The sequence below is a fragment of the Lissotriton helveticus genome, chromosome 3_1 (genome assembly GCF_964261635.1).
Source record: "Lissotriton helveticus chromosome 3_1, aLisHel1.1, whole genome shotgun sequence".
NCBI lineage: Eukaryota > Metazoa > Chordata > Amphibia > Caudata > Salamandridae > Lissotriton > Lissotriton helveticus.
In genome coordinates, this window is record NC_136061.1 from 665,623,165 (window position 1) to 665,648,619 (window position 25,455).

The following is a 25,455-nucleotide window of genomic DNA, read 5'->3' on the forward strand; positions in this document are numbered from 1 at the left end:
CACAGGCCCCCTGACCCCCTGCCAATGATGTTCTTGATAGTCGGAACGCTACACAAAGTTAGCCCTTGATATTCCTTCTTGGTTTCTTTTTAGGCTTACTGCAGAAGAAAGATATCCAGCGCTGTGAGAAACGTTATCAATTTGTGGTCATCTGTTTTTGTGGCTAGCCTAGCTGTGTCCCAGGAAGTTCACTTCAGAGGTTCTTACTTGCCAGACTCTCCTCTGTTTTGGTGCATTCTTGCTGCGCGAGTCACCTTCTGTGGAATGCTCGGTTTAGGAATCCAATCGCAAATTCTGGTCCATAAGCCACTTGATCGATGACACTTAAGGGTTCGAGTGATGGCACTATTACTTGGATCAGTTTATAGGGATATATGTTATTGGATCCTACGTGATCTGAGAATTTCGAGACCTTATAGGGAGACCTCTTGTGTGTTCTTATGGAATCCGAAGGGTTATTAGAGGCACCAGTTTCATGAGCTTGCACTATGGGAATTGACCCATATCATAAAGGATCGTCAGTGTGCTAGCTTTGATGATTGATATTAATTAAGTGAATATAGCATTTCCCTTTTCCCTTTGTCTCGCTGTCAAATCACCTAGTAGGGGAAATATGTTCTTCTGTATCTAGTACTCCAAGTGTCCTAATGTTTCTAGAAAGAATTCCACCCACAGAAGGGAGTAACCACCGAGTAAGGCCAGTACTAGCCATGCACCAGGAAAAGGATGGGCAAATATATTGGTCTTTTCGGCATGAGCGCGTCTTTGGCACCAGTGGCCAATACCATTAGACGTGATTAAACAATCTCAGAATCTGCAGGCAAAAAACGGAAGATAATCTTGGTCGGTGGGGCCGGCTCTCCCCCCGGGCACGCGGATCGTGAGTGCTCGAGGCTCGTTGCATGCCTTTATGCATCCTGGGGCTGGGTGAGCATGTGCGACTAGTATTACTTGTTTCGAGTACCGCGGAGATTCCCTCGGGGCTTGCTGGTTGACAGTAATCCACACCCTGCTATCTCCGGAGGTTTAGGTGGTAAGCTTCCCCTTGGGATGCCTCCCTCTTCTTGCAGTCTGCCCACTTGCTCCTCTCACACAGATGACCCGAGCGGCCTTTACGATGCCACTTCCTTCTGGTTTAGAACAACACGATTGCCAAAACTGAGACAACCTCCTACAAAGTCTTACAATAAACCTGTATGAACCAAACATAAACGTCTGCTTTTTTAATTACACCATCTAATGATTTATTCCACTTTTTTTGTTTTCATGAATTTTTGCAAAAAATGAATTCATTGTGCATAGTATTAATACAAGCTATATACAAACATATAATGTGAACAAACAATCAATACAAAATGTGCAATATTTATAACTGACACATTTAATCCAACTTCATACACACTACTCTAAAACCTCACACACTCCTACTACATACAGGTCCCAATGTACACAACAATATACATCAACAGGAATGAAACAAACTGTAAAGAAAAATTTGAAGACTTTTATATCTTTTTACAGACAGAATAAAGCTGTGTTTTTTTCTGTTTTTGAAAAAATACGAACAACAATAGGCTCTTTCTATGTGACCTGAGACCAGGTCGACGCGTTTCGAACCCGTAAACTAGTGGGGTTCTCCTCAGGACCAATAAGACTCTACAAAACAAAACAAGAAACCAAATTTTAAAATGCCTATCCATCTGTCATCACAATCAATGCCTCTCCGATCCTTGTCATCCCTACCTTAAGTCTTCTGGGTGACTCCCTTCATATGTCACTCTGATGTGCCAGTATCTAAAAAGCATACAGACATAACTCAGACCAGAACGAACTTCAATCATCCCAACATACTGTTAGTAACATTCTATGTTCCAAACACTTACCCCCAATTTTAGAAGTAAAGCTTTTTGGGCACCAGGACTCCCTGTAAAAAAGATGGAGGCGACTCATGAGCCACTTGACCGTCCGTGAATTTAATTCAGCCCAGGTTTTGGTCCAAAGCCATCTTAACGTAAATGCCGACTCACCAAGTCATGTCCTGCTGCCTCCAAACCGTGGATGCACGTGGGGCGATTCCTTAAATGTGCCCTTTCAAACCACTGTAGAAAGGGAGAGAGGGGGGGGGGGTCAAAAAGGTTTATTGTAAGACTTTGTAGGAGGCTGTCTCAGTTTTGGCAATCGTGTTGTTCTATTTTGTATTTTGACTCATCCTAACTGAGTTTGAGTCAAGACCCATTACTGTTTTTTGGCTTCCTTCTGGTTTAGCAGCGCCTCCTACACCCCTGCGGGTAAATCTGTAGTGGGCGCCTTTATGTACCCTTCTTAACCTGCATGGTGCATCGAGCCAGAGAGGCTCCCGGGAGCTCCGTGCAGGGTACAATATCCAGTGTGCACCTGAGAGATGGAGCAGAGGGAGCATTGGGTCAGAGGAGGCCCGTAGACCGGCGGCCTGATGGAAAGCACGCTTTAGCAGTCATGGCAGTGCAGTGAAGGAAACACCAGGATGTTTGTAGGCGGTCTTCATACTCGGAAGCGCACGAAGGATCACACGTGGCATACACACGGTGACGCTGAGCGCCAGCTCCAGGTTTCCGAGGTCCTCGCGTGAATAGCTCCCGCAGTCCATGATATCGCGATATAAAATCAGGAGCTCCGACTACAGGTCACAGAAGCACCTGGACTGGGTGACTTGACGCACGGGCCTCGGAAACGTCTGCGTCATACGAGAAACAATGAGGTCAAGGCGTGATTCTAAAGGAGTGCGGCGCCGTGCACCTGAACTGCAGCTGCTGCCCCCTCCGTTTACAACATAACCTCTGGCCCCCGGGCACCTCTGCAGGGCGTGCATTGCTGGGAGAGAGGAGGGCCGCTTCAGGCCTCCCCGCAGTCTGTAGTCTCTACTGCCTCTCTCCCACGTAACTTCCTCCGCCTCTCCCCTCCGCGCCCAGGTGTAATGTTGTGTTGTTTAAAGCAGGAAATAATCCACACGAGAGTATTCAGGTAAAATAGTAGATTTAATCCAGTAGCTTGCTGAACATCACGGGAGTGCGTCCTTTCTCTCCGGAGCATGAACGGTAACTGACAAGTGCAACCGTCCATGCCTGAGAGTCAGGGCGCCCTCACGAGAATGCATCTTTAAACAATAATAATACCATGTTAACAACATTAGACTTCATGCGCACCTAACAGAAGTGTGCGCATGAAGTCGGAATTGAAAGGAAACAATGGCGCGTGCAAGTGCACGTGTACATGTACACATATTACATCACCCTTCCCCTTTCATAAACAAATAAACAAAAATTAAGATAAATAAAAATCTTTGTACCTTGAAGGAAAAGAGCAATTGCGTGTGGGTCTTATTTGTTCAATACATTCCAGATCATTACTTACAGAACTTGAAATTGTTGGATTAACTGAAGAGTTTCCTAACTCCTGATCCTGAGGAGGAGCAGATTGAACCTGACAGTCTAAACTATTTTGCAAACTTGTGTTTTGGGAAACCGGTTCAATATGAAACTCACTTTGTATGCCTAAATCTTCCAAGAAATGTGAAAAGTGTAAATCATCTTGTAACACTTCTTTTTTTTCAATAATTCTTTTAGCTTGATCTGGTGTCAACCTCACCAAAACTCTTTTACTCCACCAGCCTCTTTGACCAAGGAATAAAGATCCCTTTGACGTTTTTAAAACTTGTACAGGAAGAGAAAACCTAGAGAGACCCTTCTTGACTTTCATTGGAGACTTAATTAACACCCAATCTCCAATTTCAAAATCAGAATCATTTTTACACTCCCTGCCACCATAATATTTTTTTTGAACAGCTTGTTTGGAAGCAACATTCTTGAGCATCATCTCTTTATCTTTACAAACTAAACATGAATTGTTATTTTTCTTCAAATTCCTGATCCATGAAGGACACAGAGCACCATTGGGTTCCCTTTTCCTCAAAAGTCTAAAGGGAGAAACTCCAGATGTTGTGTGTGGGGTAACAAGATATGCCCAAAGTTTTTTTTTTTAGAAAAATATCTACAGGAACTCTCTCGGTTAAAGCTGTCTGTATACCTTCTTTTATGACTCTATTCATGCGTTCAACTAAACCGTTGGCTGCTGGTGAATACAAAGCAACTTTTAAATGTTTGACATCATGAGACAACAAATATTTTTCTATACTAGATGAGGTAAAATGTGAACCATTGTCCGTGACCAACTCTTTGGGAAAACCTTCAGTCATAAAAACTCTTGTCAAGAAGTTAATCACAGAAGCAGATGAGGCTGAAGAACAAAACTCAAATTCCACCCATTTTGAGTAATAATCTACTAACACCAAAATGTATTTTTTATCATTAGGAAGGAGATCAAACGGGCCTGCAAAATCTAGAGCCAATTTCACCCATGCTTCCTCAGGTGTTGGTACATTGTGTAGAGGGAGTTTCGCAATCTTCCAGTGCTTGTCTGAGACAAGACATGTACCACAGGCATTTATCCAATCAGTAACATTAGACTCTAGAGCAGGCCACCAAAAACTTTCTTTCAATCTTCTAGCCGTTGCTCCTATGCCTAAATGGCCCTCATGCGCTATGTCAAAAATCCTTTTTCGTAAAGAAACAGGGGGTACTGCCAAATCTCCACGCATAACTAAACCTCCTACTATAGAAAGTTCTTCACTGACTTGTGCAAAAGATTTCAAAGTAGAAGGTAAGGACCTTTCTCTAGGCCAGCCAGTCACAATCATGTTCTTAACAGCCTGTAGGGTAGAATCCTCTACAAAAGCTTTTAACCAATCTTCCTTTGTTACATGAGGAAGGTTAGAAATAACATCCTCAATAGTGGCAACCACACTTTCTACATCATCAAACCTTGTGGGCAAGTAGCTATCTTTTAATGATAATCTAGACAAACAGTCCGCTCTACCATTACGACCACCTGGTATATACTTGATAATAGAATTATATTCATGCAAGCGAGACAATAATCTTACCAGTCTTGATGACGCTTTACCTGTGCCATTACCTGATAATAAATGAATTAAAGGTTTGTGGTCTGAGAAAATTTCAAACTGTGTGCCCCAAATAAAAGTTCTAAATTTTTCAACAGCCCAGGTACAAGCCAGAGCCTCCCTCTCTATTGTGCTGTAGTTAGATTCAGCAATAGAGAGAGATCTGGAAGAGAAACCCACAGTGTTCTCTTTACCATTTACCCATTGGGATAAGACTGCCCCTAGTCCTTTTTGGCTCGCATCCACTGATAATAAACATTTAAAACCAGGTGAAAATGGAGACAAGGCAGGAGCTTGAATAATTAATTTCTTCACTAATTCAAACGCCCTTTGTGCATCATCATTCCATGTAAAATGAACATTTTTCTTAAGTAAAAGGCGTAGTGGTTGCACAACCAGTGCATAGTTCGATATAAATCTAGAATAGTATTCTGTCATACCCAGAAATGACCTAAGTAAATCCTTGGTATGAGGAACCACCACTTCGTCAATAGCCTTTGTGAGGGAAAATTTGGGACTGATTCCAGAAGCTGAAATGGTGTGTCCTAAATAATCTAGTGATTGAACCATAAATTTGCACTTATCTGCACCCAGTGTAACTCCAAATTCTTTAAACTTCTCAAGTACTTTTCTTAAAGTAATGATGTGTTCATTCTGATTTTTAGAGAAAATCAGGACATCATCCTGGTAAGCTTGAACTGAAGTAATACCTGCCAACATGTGATCCATGAACCTCTGGAAGACGCTAGCCGCAGAGGCTAAGCCAAAAGGCAGCCTGAGGTACTTATATGCACCAAAGGGTGTTATAAAGGTCGTGAGGTCAGTGGAAGGAGTGGAAAGGGGAATTTGGTGATAAGCCGATTTTAAATCTAAAATGGAAAAGCAAGTGGCACCAGAAATATTTGATAAAAGATCTTGAATTTTCGGTAATGGGTGACAATCTACTAGTATGTTTTTATTCAGTGAGCGTAAATCAGCACACAAACGAATCGAATTATCTTTTTTGCGCACTATGACAATGGGACTCACCCATTCAGAGGAGTCTGTGGGAGTTATGATCCCTTCTTCTACTAATTTATCAAGTAAGATCTTTAAATCAGACCTCACGCTTAAAGGTATGGGCCTGGCCTTATGTATAATGGGGATAGCATTCTCCTTTAGTTTTATAAAATGCTCCACCTTTGTGATCTTACCAATGCGTGTTGTGAACACATCTGAAAATTCACTTAAAATTTTTGTTTTGAAAGATGAAACACCATTCTCTTCAGAATTATCAACAACATCAATAGAAACATCATAATTGATTTGAATGGGATTTTCAGCACCAGGAACTAACTTTAGACCCATCTTAGCCAGATCTTGCCATCCAATAATGTGTTTACCTCGAGGAGCCACATACACTTTTGTATAAATTTTTCTTCCCAAACAAGACACAAATTCAAGGAAATAACCATGCATTTCAATGATTTTACCCCCATAACCTTTAGGAATGATATCTAATGTTTCCAATTTTTTGCTAGGCCAATGTTTTTCAAATAGTATGTCTGAGATGATCGTAACTGGTGCTCCAGAATCACCCATCATTTCTATTTTTAAAACACCAATTATAAATTCAGCTAAAGGTTCCTTGACCTTTTTCTCAGAGATACTCATATTTACAATATCAATATCAATAGAAAGCATCATTCTTTCCATACTATCAGAAAGAATGAGATTATGTTCAGAAGAATCTTCATTAGAAATTTCTCTAGTGTCTAAAGCACTCACTCTAACAATTCTCTTGCTTCTACAAACACTATAAAAATGACCAGTTTTACCACATTTTGTGCATTTTCTACCTAACGCTGGGCAAATGGGGCTGTCACCCAAATGCGATTTCGCTCCACATCTGTAACATAATGATGAACCTTTGTTTTGCTTTGTTTGAAAAGGCTTGCTAAAGCGTGACCTGTAAGAAATATTGTTAACAGAAGAATCATGTTCAACAACATTAATAGGAGAAACATTTTCTTGATTCAGACAAGTAGACGTTATGATGGATCTTTCTATTCCCTTTGCTATCATAATAACTTCAGTTAATGTTGGATCTCTGCAACTGAGAATCCTCTCTTGTATTTTTTTATGAAAACAAGAGTATACAAATTGGTCCCTGATGTGATAGTCTAGTTCTGCTCCAAAGTTACATTCAGATGCCAAATTCCTGAGAATCGATATATAGTCTTCAACTGACTCATCTGAACTCTGTTTCTTCTTTCTAAAGTTAAATCTTTCTAGCATTACACTAGGTTGTTCCAGAAATTTCTTATTTAATCTCTGAATAGCATCTGTATAGACATTCCATCCTTCACCACCACTAGGAGGTGGAATAGTGACCGGTAAGTTATTAAAAGTTTCACGTCCAACTCTCCCTAAGAAATTGTATAGAATGGCAAGTTTGCGTTTAGCTGAGTAATCCTCTGCATCTATGGCTACCAAATAGTTTTCAAAAGATTTAATCCAGAGTTTCCAAGGTTCTTTAGGTTTACCTATGTGAGGTAAAAAATGTTCCAATTGAAATATTTCTTGCTTTGCCATTAATGATAAAAGCTTTGCCTTTCAGAAAATAAAGTTTAAGCACTTCCTTTGTTTTACAAGGTCATAAATGTAATTTAGGTTTAGTTTCCACAAGTAAGCATTATACTTTTAAACTTACAGTTTCTTTCTGTCTCAAAATTGTGCTCCGGTTTGCTCCAAAAGCCAGTAAAATCGTTTTCCAGGGAACGATCGTGCTTAAGCACCTTAAACAACAAGGAACAAGTGATAAGCCAATCACTTGATTTGGGGGCGTGGCCGCACGAGGGAAACCAATAGAAATGGGTTTACTAGCAAGGCGTCCCCTTGGCTTGAAGGAAGAATCACGTGTTTCCTCTCCGGTCAGGATATCTGCCGGGTGAACAGAGATGCAGGAAGCAGATCGAAGGAAACTTGAAGCACAAATATTGTGGTGATGTTCGAGCAAAAAAATCCCAAAACGTCGCCAATTGTAATGTTGTGTTGTTTAAAGCAGGAAATAATCCACACGAGAGTATTCAGGTAAAATAGTAGATTTAATCCAGTAGCTTGCTGAACATCACGGGAGTGCGTCCTTTCTCTCCGGAGCATGAACGGTAACTGACAAGTGCAACCGTCCATGCCTGAGAGTCAGGGCGCCCTCACGAGAATGCATCTTTAAACAATAATAATACCATGTTAACAACATTAGACTTCATGCGCACCTAACAGAAGTGTGCGCATGAAGTCGGAATTGAAAGGAAACAATGGCGCGTGCAAGTGCACGTGTACATGTACACATATTACACCAGGCCTCTCCCCTCCGCGCCCAAGCCTCTCCCCTCCACCTCCTTGCCTCTCCCCTCCACCTCCTTGCATCTCCCCTCCACCTCCTTCTCTCCTCCACCTCCTTCTCTCCCTCAACTTTTCTTGCAGAGAATTGGTGGGTTGACACAACCTAGTGCCTGCTCCCCAGTTTGTCGTGATTAGTGCCTCGTCGCCCTGCCAGAGCTGCTCTCCTGCATTCACAGGTGGAGGCTTTCCATGAGGCGGGCAGGACGCCATTGGACGTAGGGTTGGGCCGTTCAAAGCCGTAGGTCTCTCATTAAGGCTATCAGATGACTCCACATCACCAAGGACCGTTGCCAACCTCTGACTTTTTGTTTAACCGCTTAGTGCATTTCGGTAGCTGTAGTTTCAGCTGATGCAATTGAATTAACACGTGAAGGAAATCATTCTAAAAGCAAAGTCCAGGTCTGAAACGTGCTGCCCCTGGGGACAGGGAGTCATGTGGTAGTCTTGGCGCTGATGCATTTCCGATGCAGTGGTTCTGTCACTTGCAAAGGTGGCTGCTGCCGGCGTCTAGTGCCACGCTAACGGTGCCTCCTTGCTCCATATCACCAGGAAATATTATTTAAAATCCTGGGGTTTCCTTTCGCATCCTTCTAGTATTTGTCCCGTTGTTTCTTCTAAGATAACCAGTTGTAATTAAACCCATAATAAGGATTTATAACCTGCGATGTTACAGATATAAATTCTGCCATTTTTATGGCCTCTGCGATAGCAAGAGTCATATCACATTTAGGGCAAACTGGGCTGGCCTGCCCAGGAGTGCGTATTCAACTGGGTGCTCTTAGCACACACAGGCCCACTGCTCCCTATCACAATGAATGCACAGCTCTCACCCACCTGCATTCTCCCACTTGCCCTTGGGATAGTGCATTATTTAATTCAGCAATGAAAAACATAACTTTATTGGGTCTTAATAGGACCATAAAATTGCAGAGAACATAGATAGATACACACAATAGAAAAAAACATTCTAATTGATGTATACTCTTATTATATCAATTCAAATTAACTTTATTCGGTTTTACATCAGAAAACCATAAAAGTTACAACGGTTACTAGTACAACAGTAATACGTTAAAACTTGATTAAAAAATGTTGACCCTATACACAATTTATGAATTAAACCCAATATCCAACCTCCCCAATTGATCAGAACCTTTAAAGTGCAATGTGCCCGGAAAACATAACTTCCTATTTTATTTACTTAATGAGCATGCTAGGCCTAATAGAGCCTACATAGATCATCCATTGTTTAAACATCCATGCAGGCCCTGGATTTCAAGGTAGGTTTTAAAAACCCCACTATAAAATTAATACAGTCCTCTTTCAGCAATTGCAGATACATTAATGCAGGACGGGCCTGAATAAAATTCATTCTTTTTAAAATGGGAACCAAAAAATACCTTCGAGGGGTTTCATAGAACTTACATAAAAACATAAAATGCAGCAAATCCTGTGGAGACTGTCCCTCACAGCCACAGGGAGCTAGCACTTGACCTCTACTGTATCCCTTAGGCCTGGCTTGCAAGAGATGAAAAAGGTTAATCCGAAACCTAGTTAATAAGAACCTCTCGTGTATTGATAGAAACCCTCTTACTATATCAATTAATACAAACTGTTAAAAATGGTGCATTATTGAAATGCAGGCTGGCAGTTTGAAGCATGCAGCATGTCTATCACTGTGCAGACGGGGACCAGCATGCAATTCAAATGGGGACAGAGACCTCTTCGAGGCTGGTTCAGGGAGTGACTGCACTGCCTGCAGAGGAATGCCTGTCCCCCCCACCTACTCCCACCTAGGGGCGCAGTCAGGGGCGTGCCGACAATGCATCAAAGAGAGGTGGAGCAGAAACAGTGCATCATCTGACAGCCCCAGCACCTCTTTGTCGCAGTCTATAATACAGCACGGGCTCAGAGGCAAAGTGTTTTTTCCCTTGGGCTATGGTTGCATGCTAATGAGGGAACATTCCGTAGAGATCGTGCCCGTGCTGTATGTGCACAGGCGCGATCTGTATCACAGTTGGGGCCCACAAGCGCCAGCTGCTTCTTTGTAATACCAAAGTGCCCTCGAGTGCAAAAGCAAACGCACACACACCCGTTGTACCGCAGAGGCACTTTTCATAATATGGCCCCTGGTGTCAACATAGGCCTCTGTGCAGAAAAGGGATGTCCGCTTGGCATTGACTACCTGGCAGCCTCCTACCCCACAGATGGGCAAGGGAGGAAAAAATGGGCGAGGGGTGGTTCACGAGTCAGGCTCAAAGTGAAAATGACACATGGAAAAATATAAAGCACAATAAAAACGACCCCAGAATGAAGCAATCCTGAGCACGCATTGAGGTTAACTTGAATGAAGAACCTATCGTATAGAATTCTGTAATATCAAAAGCAGATCTAAATAACTAAATTGGTCATTAGCATGGTGCCAGGGAAGACTTTCCAGAACTTGTTGCTATCCTTTCATTTATCATGACGTTTACCTTGTTCTTTACCCTATCCCTTTAGTTAACCCTAGCCCTTACTATTTACCTAACCATGATCCTATCCTTACCCCATCTCTATTATTTCCCCCTACCCATATCATTTAAAATTTTATGTTATATTGATCTTTTTAAGCTATTACACATTTACACTGCTTTACTGGTTTTTATTTTTTTCTTCATCATGATCTCTTCATGCGGTTTATTGTATTTCTTTGTTATGGTTTCTATATTTTTACTCAATGCCCAAAAGCTAGGTGGGGGAACTTGCACCCAGGAGGTGACAGTTAGGATGCCATGCAGTGGGCAGGTGAGAGCTGAACTACATAGCAGTAGTGGAAATGAGGTTTGCTGAGCACATCACATTAGTGCAAGGGAATGGGGTGTGGGATTTGCTGTGCTGGTCCTGCAGATGCACACCAGCAGCAGTGCAGGGTGTAAGAGAACATGGTGTTGGCAGCACGCGGCTGAGGGCAAGGTAGCAACTTGGCAGAGAACAGAAAGCAGTACAGCTGCCACTTCGGAACAGGGGCTGGCATTACCAACCAGGGGCCATATTATGTATTGGGCAAAATGCTCTGGTCTGTGCTGCAGATAACAGATAATGTACTGCCCCTGGTCAGCTGCAAACTAATGCCTAAGCAGTTTAGCGAAAGGTGAACCAACACAGCCGGTCCGATTATCACAGTAGGTGACAACACAACCTGCTGTTCACAAGTGGACAGAGATGCCACTGCAGGCTGGTGATAGTCACTCACTGCAGGAAGGGCTGCATCTACATTTTGCAGCCCTTTCTGTAATAGTGATTCAGAAAAGGGGGTGGTGATGAACAGAGTGTCTGAATTAAGCAGACCACTCTTACCCAGTCCAAAGATCAGGGCTTGATCCATCACCGTTATTTAGCTCACTGCCCCATCCCAGCTCAGAACCTGGCTATATGCAAATTAGTCTGTTGCTGGCCCAGTGCATCATGGGAACAGGGCAGACCAAACTACCAAGCCAATTCTTCACCAGAAAGGAGACAAGCTTCCGGGGACCGGTTTCTGCCATTCCAGGCGTCGTCGGCCCGGCTTGCTTGAATCCTGATGGAGCAGTGAGCAAGGGACTCATGTCTGAGTATACCCTTCCACGCTTATGGTGGACAAAATGATTCAGAAAAGGGGGTGGTGATGAACAGAGTGTCTGAATTAAGCAGACCACTCTTACCCAGTCCAAAGATCAGGGCTTGATCCATCACCGTTATTTAGCTCACTGCCCCATCCCAGCTCAGAACCTGGCTATATGCAAATTAGTCTGTCCCTGGCCCAGTGCATCATGGGAACAGGGCAGACCAAACTACCAAGCCAATTCTTCACCAGAAAGGAGACAAGCTTCCGGGGACCGGTTTCTGCCATTCCAGGCGTCGTCGGCCCGGCTTGCTTGAATCCTGATGGAGCAGTGAGCAAGGGACTCATGTCTGAGTATACCCTTCCACTGGGATGGTGCAGTGAGCTAAAAAACGGTGATGGATCAAGCCCTGATCTTTGGACTGGGTAAGAGTGGTCTGCTTAATTCAGGCACTCTGTTCATCACCACCCCCTTTTCTGAATCATTTTGTCCACCATAAGCGTGGAAGGGTATACTCAGATGTGAGTCCCTTGCTCATTGCACCATCAGGATTCAAGCAAGCCGGGCCGACGACGCCTGGAATGGCAGAAACCGGTCCCCGGAAGCTTGTTTCCTTCCCAGTATAAGAATTGGCTTGGTAGTTTGGTTTGCCCTGTTCCCATCATGCACTGGGACAGGAACAGACTAATTTGCATATAGCCAAGTTCTGAGCTGGAATGGTGCAGTGAGCTAAAAAACGGTGATGGATCAAGCCCTGATCTTTGGACTGGGTAAGAGTGGTCTGCTTAATTCAGGCACTCTGTTCATCACCACCCCCTTTTCTGAATCTTTCTGTAATAGTGACTGAGCAATCACCAGGGGGATATACACTAATTTGCATGGAGGCATGGCCCCTTTCAAATGAGGGAATGCTGCCTCTGTGCACGTGTCCTATTATATATAGATGTGATGAGGAAAATGACATAAGTGATGGGTGGAAAGCTTGAATTAATCTCAGCCACTTATTACTTGTGTTATGTTGAGTTGTAAGGCACACTAATCACCTAAGAGAGTACCAGCCTTGGGCAGGTGTGTGTGTGTGTGTGTGGCCCTACGTATACAAAGATCCAGGTCTTCAGCTTCTTACGTAATACGAGAAGTAAGGAGGAGGCTCTGATGTGTCCATGTCCAGTAGCGACCTGTCCCACGCCAAAACGGCAGGGGAGGAGGGGGGGAGGGAGGTGGGTGGGGGTTCGGGGATAAAAAATAAATAAAAATGAAAAGACTTAAGTGAACGCCGCCATCTTCCACCGCATCATGCTCTTGCTGCTTCTGGGCACAGGCTCCCAGACTGCAAACTGCATGAAAGCAGCGTCTGGATTGGCCTGACCGCTGGCAACTTGCGCTCCCAGGCAGACTGGGAACCTATGCCTGCTCTCTCCAACCACAGCAACGCACTCTGGCTGGAGAGAGCTTCACATGCGCAGTGAAGGAAGTGCACCACCACTCCCCCAGCAGCAGTGTCATCCCCTGGACCCGCCCCAAGACTCAGCAGAGTCCTGGGGGGTGGATCCAGGGGATTAAAATAAACCGATAATAAAACAGGTTTAAAACCTGTTTTATCATCATTTTGTTTGAGGATGGGGGCAGGGTGGGGGGGGGGGTGGGTGCTCCTCCGCCCTAATGGAGGGGCCACATCTGTTCATGTCTTGGGTGTGATGTAGGAGAATGAGTGACCTCCAGTTTTGGTTTGTGGATGCGGGAATGTGGGTGAGTGAAAGTGAGGCACAGGTAGGTGTCTGTAAGGTTGGTGAAAGTGTATGCAGCTGTTCAGGCATTCTGGTCATGTGTGGTGTAGGGCTTTTTATATGTGTGTGAGAGAAGTTTGAATTGGCTGCGCTTGTGAATAGGGAGCCAGTGAATCTTCCTGCGGTGTGGTGTTGTGTGGGTGCAGCATGTAGGTCAAGTATGAGTCAAGTAGCAGTGTTCTTGATGGTCTGGCATCTGTGTAGAAGTTGTTTGAACATTCCGTCGTAGAGCGTGTTTAAGTAGTCCAGCCTGCGGGTGATGAATGCTTGTGTGACGGTCCATCTGGTTTTCTGAGGCAAACATTTGAAGATCTTTCGTAGCATACGTAGGAGGTGGAAGCAGAAGGTCTACACTGTATTGACTTGACCCGTCATGTTGAGCTTGTCATCTAGGAGGATCCCTAGATTTCTTGCGTGGTCTGTGGTTGTGGGTGATGGTCCTAGTTCCAATGTCCTCCAGGTGCGGACCCGTGGGGATGTCTTGCTGCCGAAGACCAGTACTTCTGTCTTGTCGGAGTTTAGCTTCAGGCAGTTGGTTTGCATCCAGTCTGCTACAATGGTCTTTCAGTGGTGAAGTTGGTTCTGGTCGTAGTTGTCTTGAGCGTCCGGGAGAGGATGAGTTGGGTATCATTGGCGTAAGAGATGACAATGATGTCTTGTGATCGATTTTGGTGAGTGATGTCACATATGTGCTGAAAAGGGTGGGGCTGAGGAAGGATCCCTGTGGAACCCGCATATCAGTTTCTTGGTCTTTGATGTGAAGGGTTTCAGCCTGACTCTTTAGGGGCTTCCAATGAGGTTGGAACAGATCCAATTTGAGAGCAGATCATAGTATGCCAATCTCGGGAAGCCTTATGATAAGGGTGTTATGGGAGACAATGTTGTAATGCCACAAAGAGGTCAAACAGGATGAGGGCCGCTAGTTCTCCTCGGTTCAGGGTGATTCGAATGTCGTGGTGGAGGTTTTGATGATGTGGGTCAGGATGGTGCTGATTGTTGATGTTCCCAGGTTGTAGAGATGGTGGGGGCATGGGTCCATTGGGGCCCCCTGAGTGGATGGTCCACATTATTGCCACTGTGCCATATCTGATGAGGGTTGTCCATTTGGTCAGGTGGCCGTCTTGATTAGTTGTGAGTAGGTTAGCAATGTGTTCTCTAGGGTTGGTTTGCTGTGCAAAGTTGCTGTAGATGTTTGCGATTTTGCTGTGGAAGAAGTTAGATAGGTTTTTGGGAGGCAGCGTTGTTGTTGACCGTGGCTGAGGGCGAGGTGAAATCCTTAACGATCGAGAAGGTCTCCTTACTGCTGTTGGAGCATCCTTTGATGCAGTCCACTAGTGCTTTTTTCTTTATGTTCTTTATTTGTTGGTGATAGTGTCTGAGTGCAGCCTTGTAGGTAGTCCTGGCAGTGATGTCGTGGCAGTCTGTCCAGGGCCTGACTGACTGTCCCGACCAGGCCTAAACCATACAGATAAAATGGATCGAGGACACCAGTTCCCTTCCCCCCTCACACCTGCACATTCAGATCCAGGAATACCAGGATCAGTCTAAGGCATAACAACCCATACACACTCAAAGAGCCCAGAACCATGCAGCCACCCCGTCTCGGCATGCAATAGCAAGACTCCCGGGCATGCTCCTGTGCCAGTGCCAAGGCCCACCCTGGGCTGTGCAGCGCTTTAGGCTCTCCCCTTCACCGCTCTTGCTCTCACCCCTTCCTGGCTGGAATGGTTTTGTCTCTGCTCTTTTCCAGTTCTCTAACCCTGGATGAGGGTGTGGCGTAGAGGGCAGTTTGTGAAATCATACAAGGGGCCTCTGATGATAAGATTTTTTGTAAGGTGCATCTGGCGTCGGAATGTCTTCTTGGCGCTAGAATGCAACGGAGGGTAAGCCGGGGGTATCCGCGTGCACGTGCCTGCTTGGGAAAGTGCCAGTTCCTGACAGCATCACAGCATTTCTCCTCGGCACTGCTCTCGCCTTTAGCCAGCAGAGTGCCACAGCTTCACTGCCAGAAAAGAGTAGCCTTGTACATGACGCTCCAGGGCCACCAGAAATTCAGTGCGCCAGATCCATCGAAAGAAAACATGTTTTTCCGTGTAGGTTTGCAGCTTGTAGCACAAAATGTGTTTTTTGTACCATAAAAGGATACAAAGTTATTGCAATGAATGTGTATTTTTGTAGTGCTGGGCCTGACACTTTCCCGAGCGTATTGGTCAACTCTCCTCTGTTGATTTCTGTGTTCAGACTTTTAACGAAATGACACTTTTGCCCAGAAAATGTAATCATACCAAAGGGATGAACTGGGTGAAAGACAATTGTTTGGCCGCAGGAATCAAAAAATCAGAACCACTTAGACATCAATCAAACAGGATGGGAAGAAAAACGACTTTGTTATGACAGGTTCTGTTTCAACATTTATGCAAATTCAGCCATTATTTCAAGAGGATGCAAAGAGTTTAGAAGAATCTCAAACACGTGGCACTAATTTAAGAACCTTAAAGTACTCCCTAATGAAACACAGAGATGCTCAATATATGAAATGAGTTATAAATATTGGGGTCAAACCCATATAGTCAGTGGGACCTGGGTAGATAATTGGTATAAGTATGGGGGTCCCAGACCAAACACAAGAATATTTCCAATATTCGCAATATAGTAAACCATAAATCAAAAATTTAATTAAATAAGTTCAGTGTTTTTATTTTCACTGTACTCCTTTACCATTCAATGGTTGGATGCATATCACAGCATTTAATTCATACAATTCTTTATGCCCACACAGGAAGGGGAAGGGGGATACACAGTAAAAATGACACGTTTGTAAGGCACTAATTGTGGATTACTCATATATACACAAATTCATGGATACAAAAATTAGATGATAGTGGTCCCCACAAAGAAGGCCAAACCAAAAAACAAGCACAAATCAAAGCATTGTCATAATGAACATATTCCTAAAAAGCTGTGTTACCAGAGACGCGCACAGACGCTGCACTTGAGCCCTCCGTAAAGTAATCATCCCGATTCAATCGGATAACGATAGCGGATTGTTCCGCTTAACATCCCGAATTTTTACACCAATGGGGTGGAGCCCTTAGATGACGATTACTTCAATTTTCCAATCTATCCTTCCTTGAACAATGGATACGGACAGCAGCTTGATCTTTTGTGACTAATTCTCCAATATACAGATTGTCTGCGGACCCTGTTTGGGATACATTTCCTGCCCCGCCAATATATCAGGAACCAGCCCCTGTCCTACCCCTTCCCGCCCGTCCTGACGAAGACCCGTCCAGTAAGGATCCATTATCCTACAACTTCTGGGTCGAAACGTAGACTGCTATCTACTATATCAATTCCTATAATGAGCGTGATGAATACAGCTTTTTAGGAATATGTTCATTATGACAATGCTTTGATTTGTGCTTGTTTTTTGGTTTGGCCTTCTTTGTGGGGACCACTATCATCTAATTTTTGTTTCCATGAATTTATGTATATATGAGTAATCCACAATTAGTGCCTTACAAACGTGTCATTTTTACTGTGTATCCCCCTTCCCCTTCCTGTGTGGGCATAAAGAATTGTATGAATTAAATGCTGTGATATGCATCCAACCATTGAATGGTAAAGGAGTACAGTGAAAATAAAAACACTGAACTTATTTAATTTAATTTTTGATTTATGGTTTACTATATTGCGAATATTGGAAATATTCTTGTGTTTGGTCTGGGACCCCCATACTTATACCAATATATGAAATGTGCACTATTTTTCTGCATTGTTGTTTCTAATTGGAAAGTAGTTTTCTCAGAGGCCCTGCAATGTGATCACAGAACAACCCGAAGCTGAAGACAAGTTTAAGAGCATAACTGGGTGCACTGGATAGACGAGGCCAACCTCTTATCACCGGCACCGTGTACATTTAGGCGTGTTTTCTGCACAGTGCAACACTGCATAGGTTTTATGCAACTTGTGTCACGTACTCAAGCCTGTTTAAAGGGACAATATTCATTTTTAACGAATACAATATTTTATGGGATCTGCTGAATGTGTATACGTTTCTTCATTAAGATCACTTATTTAGTCAGTGTGTTAAAATGTCAAAATAAATAATACAACAGTTTGCCACATAATTTGCTTTTAATCCAATTAAAAACCACATAATTTCTTTCCTTTCTGCATAATTTGACTTAATTTGCTGCATAATTGACTCTTTCTTGCACATAGTTGCAGTGGCCTTCCTATTAACTCTTCTAAGGGCAGGGATATGGATCTAGCCAGTAGATCGACATAAGAGAACAAGGGGAGTACAGGTCTGGCTGGCTCTACTGGGCTTTGGCCACATAGTGACCATCTCTGAGAGAGCAAAGACTGCAGTCTATATACGAGACTCAAAATGTAAACAGCAAACTTTTCACAGTTAGAAGGTAGCTTTGGGTGCAGAGGAATTTTGATGCAGCAATGTGTGTGATTGCTTTCTCTCTCGATGCCTGATTAAAAATATCAACCCTCTCTATCTGCAGATGAACGAGACCGCGTGCAGAAGAAGACGTTCACCAAGTGGGTTAACAAGCATCTCATCAAGGTGAGTTCCTAGTGACCTCAAGGTCCTGCTCAAGAGAGAAGCACTTTTGCGTTGGATTGATTTTTGACCTCCTTTATCTCCACTTGTGGACATGAGCATCACAGATATGTGGACAAGCGACTTGGACAGGGGCGAGTCCCACTGTTTCTGCCTGGGACTGATTAATTGCGTCGTTCTCAGACTAGACTGAGAGCAATTAGATCTCTCGTCTCCCTTTCCCATTCTGTCTCTCCTACACCTCTCTTCAACATCCCGACTCCCTTTTAAGAAGGTTCTCTGCTGGTGTCTGCTGTTGTGTGGCTTCTCTTCACTGCGCTGATTGACCGAAAGCATCTGACTGTTTTTAGGATGGGCTTCTCATTTGTTGGTGATCTGGGCAGAGCCCAGCTGTAGTTCTGGATGTTACAGAAGGCCAGGATTAAAAAAATCGACCCTTCCGTGCAACTTCCAGAATATGGTTCTTCTTACTAGCATCTCAGCACGTTCTTTGTTCTCCCTGAAACTCAGGCGCTTCTGGAGATTCCCCCTTCACTACTATGCTTTCTCTATTGCACCACCTTTTGTCCTTCATTGCCCCAGCATGTTATACTTCTTAGTTTTGCAAGATTATAATATTTCTGTCCGTTGGGAGGACACTGGAAAAACTTTGACCTGATGTCATCTCTGGCAGTGGGGAGTTGAGGAGTACCTGAGATTGGCGCAGACATTATCATTCGTCAGCTACTGATTGTACTTTCACACAGGACCTCTGAAAGGGGCTCCAGACAGAATCCTTAACAGTTCAGGAGGATTAGAACAACCTAGTGGGTTTAATAACCAGGGCAGAGAAGTCCTGACATTGGCAGACAAAGCACAATCTATTGCAAGTAAGAATGTTCACAGATGCTGAGCCGTAGGGGCTTCAGCGTGGTCCAGTCCTTACGGGCAATCCTTATGGGCTGAGAGGCTCACATAATGGTCTCGACCGTGCCGGGCAGATGGACAAATGTAGTCCCAACTGCAGTGTTTCATTTCTGCCCTCGGTTACTGGTGTTGGTGCGTGGTGGTCATTGTTGGAGACCAAAGTCCTATTTTTCATCCTCAAACTTTGACCCAGAGCAAGAGATAGAAAGGAGGGTGAAGAGCCAGATAGATAAACAGCGAAAAACGGAGGATGCAGGAATGAAAATTAACCTGTAAGAATGAATCCGAGGCAGAAAGTGTCAGGTCATGGAAGAGAAAGGTACGAGGTGAAGTCCAGACTAGGCAGCCTTCGCATTCTGCAGTCTTGGCATTCAGAAGAACTAACAGCAGGCTTCTAAAAAAATAGGTTAGGTCTCTGCAATTCTTTATTTGGTAAACTAAGCACTGAAATTTGTTTTGGATCTCAGGACATTGGCCCATTCACTGAACTATTTTCAGTCTGACATAAACAGAGGGCACACAGTATAGAGATCATTCTCACAGACAGTACAACCACATGCTGAAATAGGAAACCGAGCCCCCACATAATTACACAGTATTTGGTAGTTGGCCAATGGTGAGAACCATCATTCTCACTGAACAGAAGGTACCAAGTGTAGAAAGCAAACAACACACAGACCCTCAAACAGGAACCAGATCAGGACACAGTTGGGAATGCAGCACACCACACATGGATCTATTTGCATTTGCAACCAGTGTAAACCGAAAATGCACACACTTTGCATCTAATTACCAACTGAAAGCAACCAGGGTGTGTAAATTATAGATGGGTATCAGTGAATAGCGGGGATATTTTTAACTTAGGCGTTCTTAGTAACTTTAAGTAGATGACAAGAGCCCAAGGTGAAAAACACCCCCTTAACTGTTACTTATATACAATGTTATGTTATGTATGACCCACTGAAATCATTTGTCTCTGCTGTCAACAGCAATGCAAGGGTAGAAGAATCCGTGGGGTTACACACCTCACCGGCTGTAGACCCCTGCTCCGTGAATCAACTGGTGTCCTGCCACCCACCACACCACCCTCTTGTAATCACACTCCCTAACCCCGCCTCCAATAGACACACCTGTTATTTAGCCACCCATCACACCACCCTTAACATTACCACCCCACCCCCATACTAAAAAAAAGTACTGGTCTACTAACTGCCATTTTAAGCCTCCTCTGCATTTGCCACTCCCCTCCACCCAAGATAAACTTTTAAAAACTGGAGTCTTGCTACCCTCCCCAACCACCCTTTCTTTATGCCACCCTTGCCTCACCCACCTATAGCCTGGTGCTGTGCCCTTCCTCCCGCTCCATAGCCCGGTGCTGTGCCCTTCCTCCCGCTCCATAGCCCGGTGCTGTGCCCTTCCTCCCACCCCATAGCCCGGTGCTGTGCCCTTCCTCCCGCTCCATAGCCCGGTGCTGTGCCCTTCCTCCCGCCCCATAGCCCAGTGCTGTGCCCTTCCTCCCGCTCCATAGCCCGGTGCTGTGCCCTTCCTCCCGCTCCATAGCCCGGTGCTGTGCCCTTCCTCCCGCTCCATAGCCCGATGCTGTGCCCTTCCTCCCGCTCCATAGCCCGGTGCTGAGCCCTTCCTCCCGCTCCATAGCCCGGTGCTGTGCCCTTCCTCCCGCTCCATAGCCCGGTGCTGTGCCCTTCCTCCCGCTCCATAGCCCGGTGCTGTGCTTGCTGTTCTCCGGGCCAGAGAGCCCGCCCAGCACCAGAAGCCTCATTGAGAGCTGTCAGAGCAGCCTGGAGTTTCTTTAAGACGTAGCAACCATGGGAGGGAACTCCAGCTCCCCACTGTTGCTGTTTCATTGCAGTCAGTAACCAGATTCAGAATCATAGCTATACTTAACGAATACATGATTGAAAAGATGGTTCAGGATATTGGTATCTGCATTTCTTTTGATGTCACTGATAAAACACGTAATCATTGGCAGTGGTCTTCATTATGCCGCATGGGCACAATAGGTCTAGTACTCTAATGTGATATCATGTTCTCCAGTATTAGGGGTGTCTTTCATAGATTCACATGCTTGAATATTCCCCGTCGTCGAAGTGGGAGTCCCACGGTATATAAAAAATAGCAATAATGCTAATATAACATAAATGATAATATCATATAATAATAAAATAGAGATAATACACTGTAAAAACCTCTACAATGGTAACTTCCATAGGAAGACAGTATAAGAGAAAAAACTCATTTGTAACATATCAGTGTCATTATGTTGGTCCAAACTGCAGCCAATCAGGCTCACGCACCCTCTAGAACCTTCTCCTCAGAAGCTCAAGCCCTCAGATTTTCTACCGCACGTCGTGTGAAGGGAGTCTCCCTGAGCTCTGCTCAGTTTTCTTCAAAGTTTGTCTCTTCAACTTATTTTTCCAAGAATGTCAAGTAAGAAGTCCTTGTTTAGAGCTTGCTCTTCATGTGGGAAACTACGTTTGTTTGAGAAGGACCCCCACCAAAAGTGTATTTACTGCCTGTACCCTGACCACAAGGTGGATGAATGTAAAATCTGTAGAGCTCTTCCTTCTAAGACTCTCAGAGACAGGGAAGGTCGCCTTCTTATATGGTTGAAGCGCCTCCAAGATAAAGAAGATGTTCTGTCAGACGCAGTAAGTCTTCAGTCAGGCTGTTCCACTGTTCCTTCCAAGCGTGGGAGTGTTCAAGACTTGCCTTCGCCTTTTCTTCAGAAAAAGAAAAAGCTGGCCTTGCCTGTGGCACAATCTTCACATTCTATGCCTTCAGTGTCAACGCCCACGAGACCTGGCTCTCAGGCGTCTTGCCCAGGCTCTATCAGTATTCTGACAGTCCTGACACCCAGGTCGTCGACGGGCTCGTCGACGACCGTTCCGTCCACAAGATTGGCTTTGCTGTCTTCGTCGACGACCTCTGTGACGACGACGTCTGCTTCCTCGTCGTCGACGACGGTGATGTCGACATCCTCGACGTCGACGAGAACTACGATCCCGTCGACGATCCCTATTGTCTCGTCGGCGACGAAGTTGCCGTCGACGAAGAAAACCTCTTCGACGTCGAAGAATTCATCGTCGACGAAGGTCCCGTCGACGTCAGCCTCTCCGTCGACCACCTCGTCGACGTCGGCATCGTCGGCGAAGAAGGCAACGATGGTTCCGACGACGAGAGCCCCGTCGACGTCGAGTGCTCCGTCGACCAGCTCCATGACGACGGCGTCGTCGTCGAAAAAGGCGACGCCGGTTCCGTCGACGAAGGTACCGTCGACGAAGGTACCGTCGACGACGATACCGTCGACGAAAGTATCGTCGACGAAGATACCGTCGACGAGGACACCGTCGACGAGGCTTCCGTCTCCTCAGATTCCAGCAAAGACGGCTCCGTCGACGCACGTTCCGTCGACGACGATACCGTCGACGACGAATCCCTCAGTGGGCCCTATCTCGTCGACGATGGCGATTTCTTCAGCGGCATGTTCAGGATCCTCGTCAGGATCGGGTTCTTTTGCCACCATGCCTCTGGTACCACTGCCTTCCTTGACCTCTGGCAGGGATTCTTCTATGCAGCTGCCGCCTCCTGATCTTCAATTACCCTCGCCTTTGATGGCAACTGATCACGAGACTGGATCTATGGGGGAAGATGATGACGATGAAGCTCACAGTCCATCAGAATTGATTATAAAATGTCAAGACTCCAGTTCTGACCAGGAGGACGTGGAGGAAGTGGTCCAACCGGATGACCAAATTGTCCAGTTGCCTATGGCATCTTTTCCAGTTTCTTTGTTTTCAAACCTCCAGCATATGCTGGATGACTACAACAGAAGGTTTCCGCCTACCCCTCAGGGTACTCCAAGCCACGCTCCGGCGGAGGACTCCGGCCCTGCCACCCATCCACAGTCTTTGGAGCAGCCTGTTTTGACAGAGCTTCCCCGCCCTCACCCCCCTCTTCTTCCGCAACCTGGTGCGCACGGGGTGGATGAGTCGGACAGTGAAGAAGGGGAATTACACCAGGATACTGACGATGATCAGGATCCAGATATGGCGGATTACGACGACTATCGGATACAGACACCTTCTCCGCAACAGCCAGAGGCGGGTGATGCGCCTACCATTGATACAGCAAGCTTCCATGTGCTAATGAATAAAGCGGCAGACCGCTTTAAATTGCCGAGAGAACAACGGCAAGAAGATTGCTTTCTCTACGATTTCAAAAACAAACCATACAAACAAATTCACACCATACCAATCATAGAATTTGTATGGAAAGAAGGGATAAGAATTATGCATTCTCCTAACTCCTTGCCGGCACAAGTCCCTCGCCTGGAAAAGAAGTACAAGGCTCCTGCGGGTTCACCTGCTTGTTTGCTGTCGCATCCCAAACCGGACTCGGTTGTCACACAGGCGGCACAGCGACGATCCCGTAATCCGGCGACTCCTCTCACTACTCCACCTGATAGAGAGGGTCGACGTTTGGACGCCATTGGGAAGAAATTTTCCACCATGTCCTCTACATCGGTACGCGCTGCAAATGCGTTGGCCATTCTAGGTCGCTTCGACAGGCAAATGTGGTCGGACATTTCCGCATTCGTTTCTCTAATTCCAGAAGCGTCCAGAGCGGAAGCCCAGCAAGTTCTCCAGGATGGCATGAGGGCGTCAGAGGAAATGATTGACTGCGCGATTGATGTGGCGAGTACGGGATTTCGCATCCTCGCCAGTGCTGCGGCTCTCCGCCGCCAGGGCTGGCTTAAATCCACTTCTTTCCGGCAAGAAGTCCAGTCGAAGATACTCGACATGCCCTATGACGGTGAATCTCTTTTTGGCGCTCACATTGACGAGGCGCTTGAGTCAATTAAAAAGGACACCGATACAGCAAAATCGCTAGTCTCCTTACAATTTAAGAAGCAGCCCTTTCGTGGAGCCCGTGGAAGAGGTTCATCTTCCACGAATTTTCGAGGAGGACACACTCAGTACCGCCAATTCAACCAAGGCAATCAACGTTACTCCTCTCAACAGTCTACTCGCCAAAATCAGTCACGACCCTATAAAGGAAAACCTACTTATAGGGGTGCCAACAACAAACGCCAGTGACTCTCATGTCACGCAAGGAGTTGGAGGGAGAATCTCGCAGTTTTATTCCCAATGGTCTCTGATAACATCGGACCAATGGGTATTGGACATTGTTCGCAAGGGTCATGCCTTGGAGTTCACAGAGATTCCTCCTCATTCTCCGCCATCAGGCCCGCCACCTCCCCATTTTCTAGAATTGCAACATCAAGTTCGTCTTCTCATTCTAAAAGGTGCAGTCGAAGTGGTTCCTATATCACAACAAGGGACAGGTTTCTACTCACGTTTTTTCCTCATTGCCAAGAAGACGGGAGAGTGGCGGCCTATACTGGATTTGAGGGCGCTCAATTTCTTTCTGAAACAACAGTCTTTCCGCATGCTCACATTGTCAGAAGTCTTGCGGCTTCTCTGCAGCGGAGATTTCCTGTCCACGATAGATCTGCAAGACGCCTATTTTCATGTGCCGATTCTGCAACAACATCGCCAATTTCTGAGGTTCAAGGTGGGCACGGTCCATTACCAATTCAAGGTGCTGCCTTTCGGCCTGCGTTCGGCACCTCGTGTTTTCACGAAGGTCCTGGCCCCAGTCATGGCTTATCTACGTCTTCAAGGAGTGCAGATTTTTCCTTATCTGGACGATTGCCTTCTGAAATCTCCGTCTCCTCTTCAGCTGGCTCACGACACAAGTCTCTGCCTGCGGACTTTCGAGTCACTGGGGTTGACCATCAACGTGGACAAGTCACACTTAACACCATCACAAAGAAGGAACTTCCTGGGTGCCATTCTCGACACGGAATTATCAAAAGCCTTCGTTTCCCAAGAACGACAGGTGAAAATAGTACGTCTGGTCACCCTCATCCGTTCAAAACAGTCAGTTTCTGTGCGCATGTTGAAGTCCTTTCTGGGGATGGCGTCGTCCTGCATCGCTCTGCTTCCGAACTGCAGGCTCCGCACTCGCCCTATTCAGGAGGAACTAGACCTGCAATGGCGCCAAGTATCAGGATCCTTCAACGATCTAGTGAGAGTCTCGTCTCGCATGAAAGACAGTCTCCTTTGGTGGAGAGAACCATCCAACCTAAACGAAGGAGTTTCCTTTCTGGCCCTTCCTCCGGATCTGACGCTGACC

General features: G+C 45.4%; 1 protein-coding gene across 4 annotated transcripts in view; it reads left to right on the forward strand.

Moving 5' to 3' along the window:
• Positions 1 to 25,455, forward strand: part of MACF1 (microtubule actin crosslinking factor 1) — a 990,087-nt gene that overhangs the window by 185,846 nt on the left and 778,786 nt on the right. For all 4 annotated transcript variants that reach the window (XM_078680764.1, XM_078680763.1, XM_078680765.1 and 1 more), the window contains exon 2: positions 18,272 to 18,333. In XM_078680764.1, coding sequence (XP_078536890.1) covers positions 18,272 to 18,333 — 62 coding nt within the window. The remainder of the gene's footprint in view (positions 1 to 18,271; positions 18,334 to 25,455) is intronic.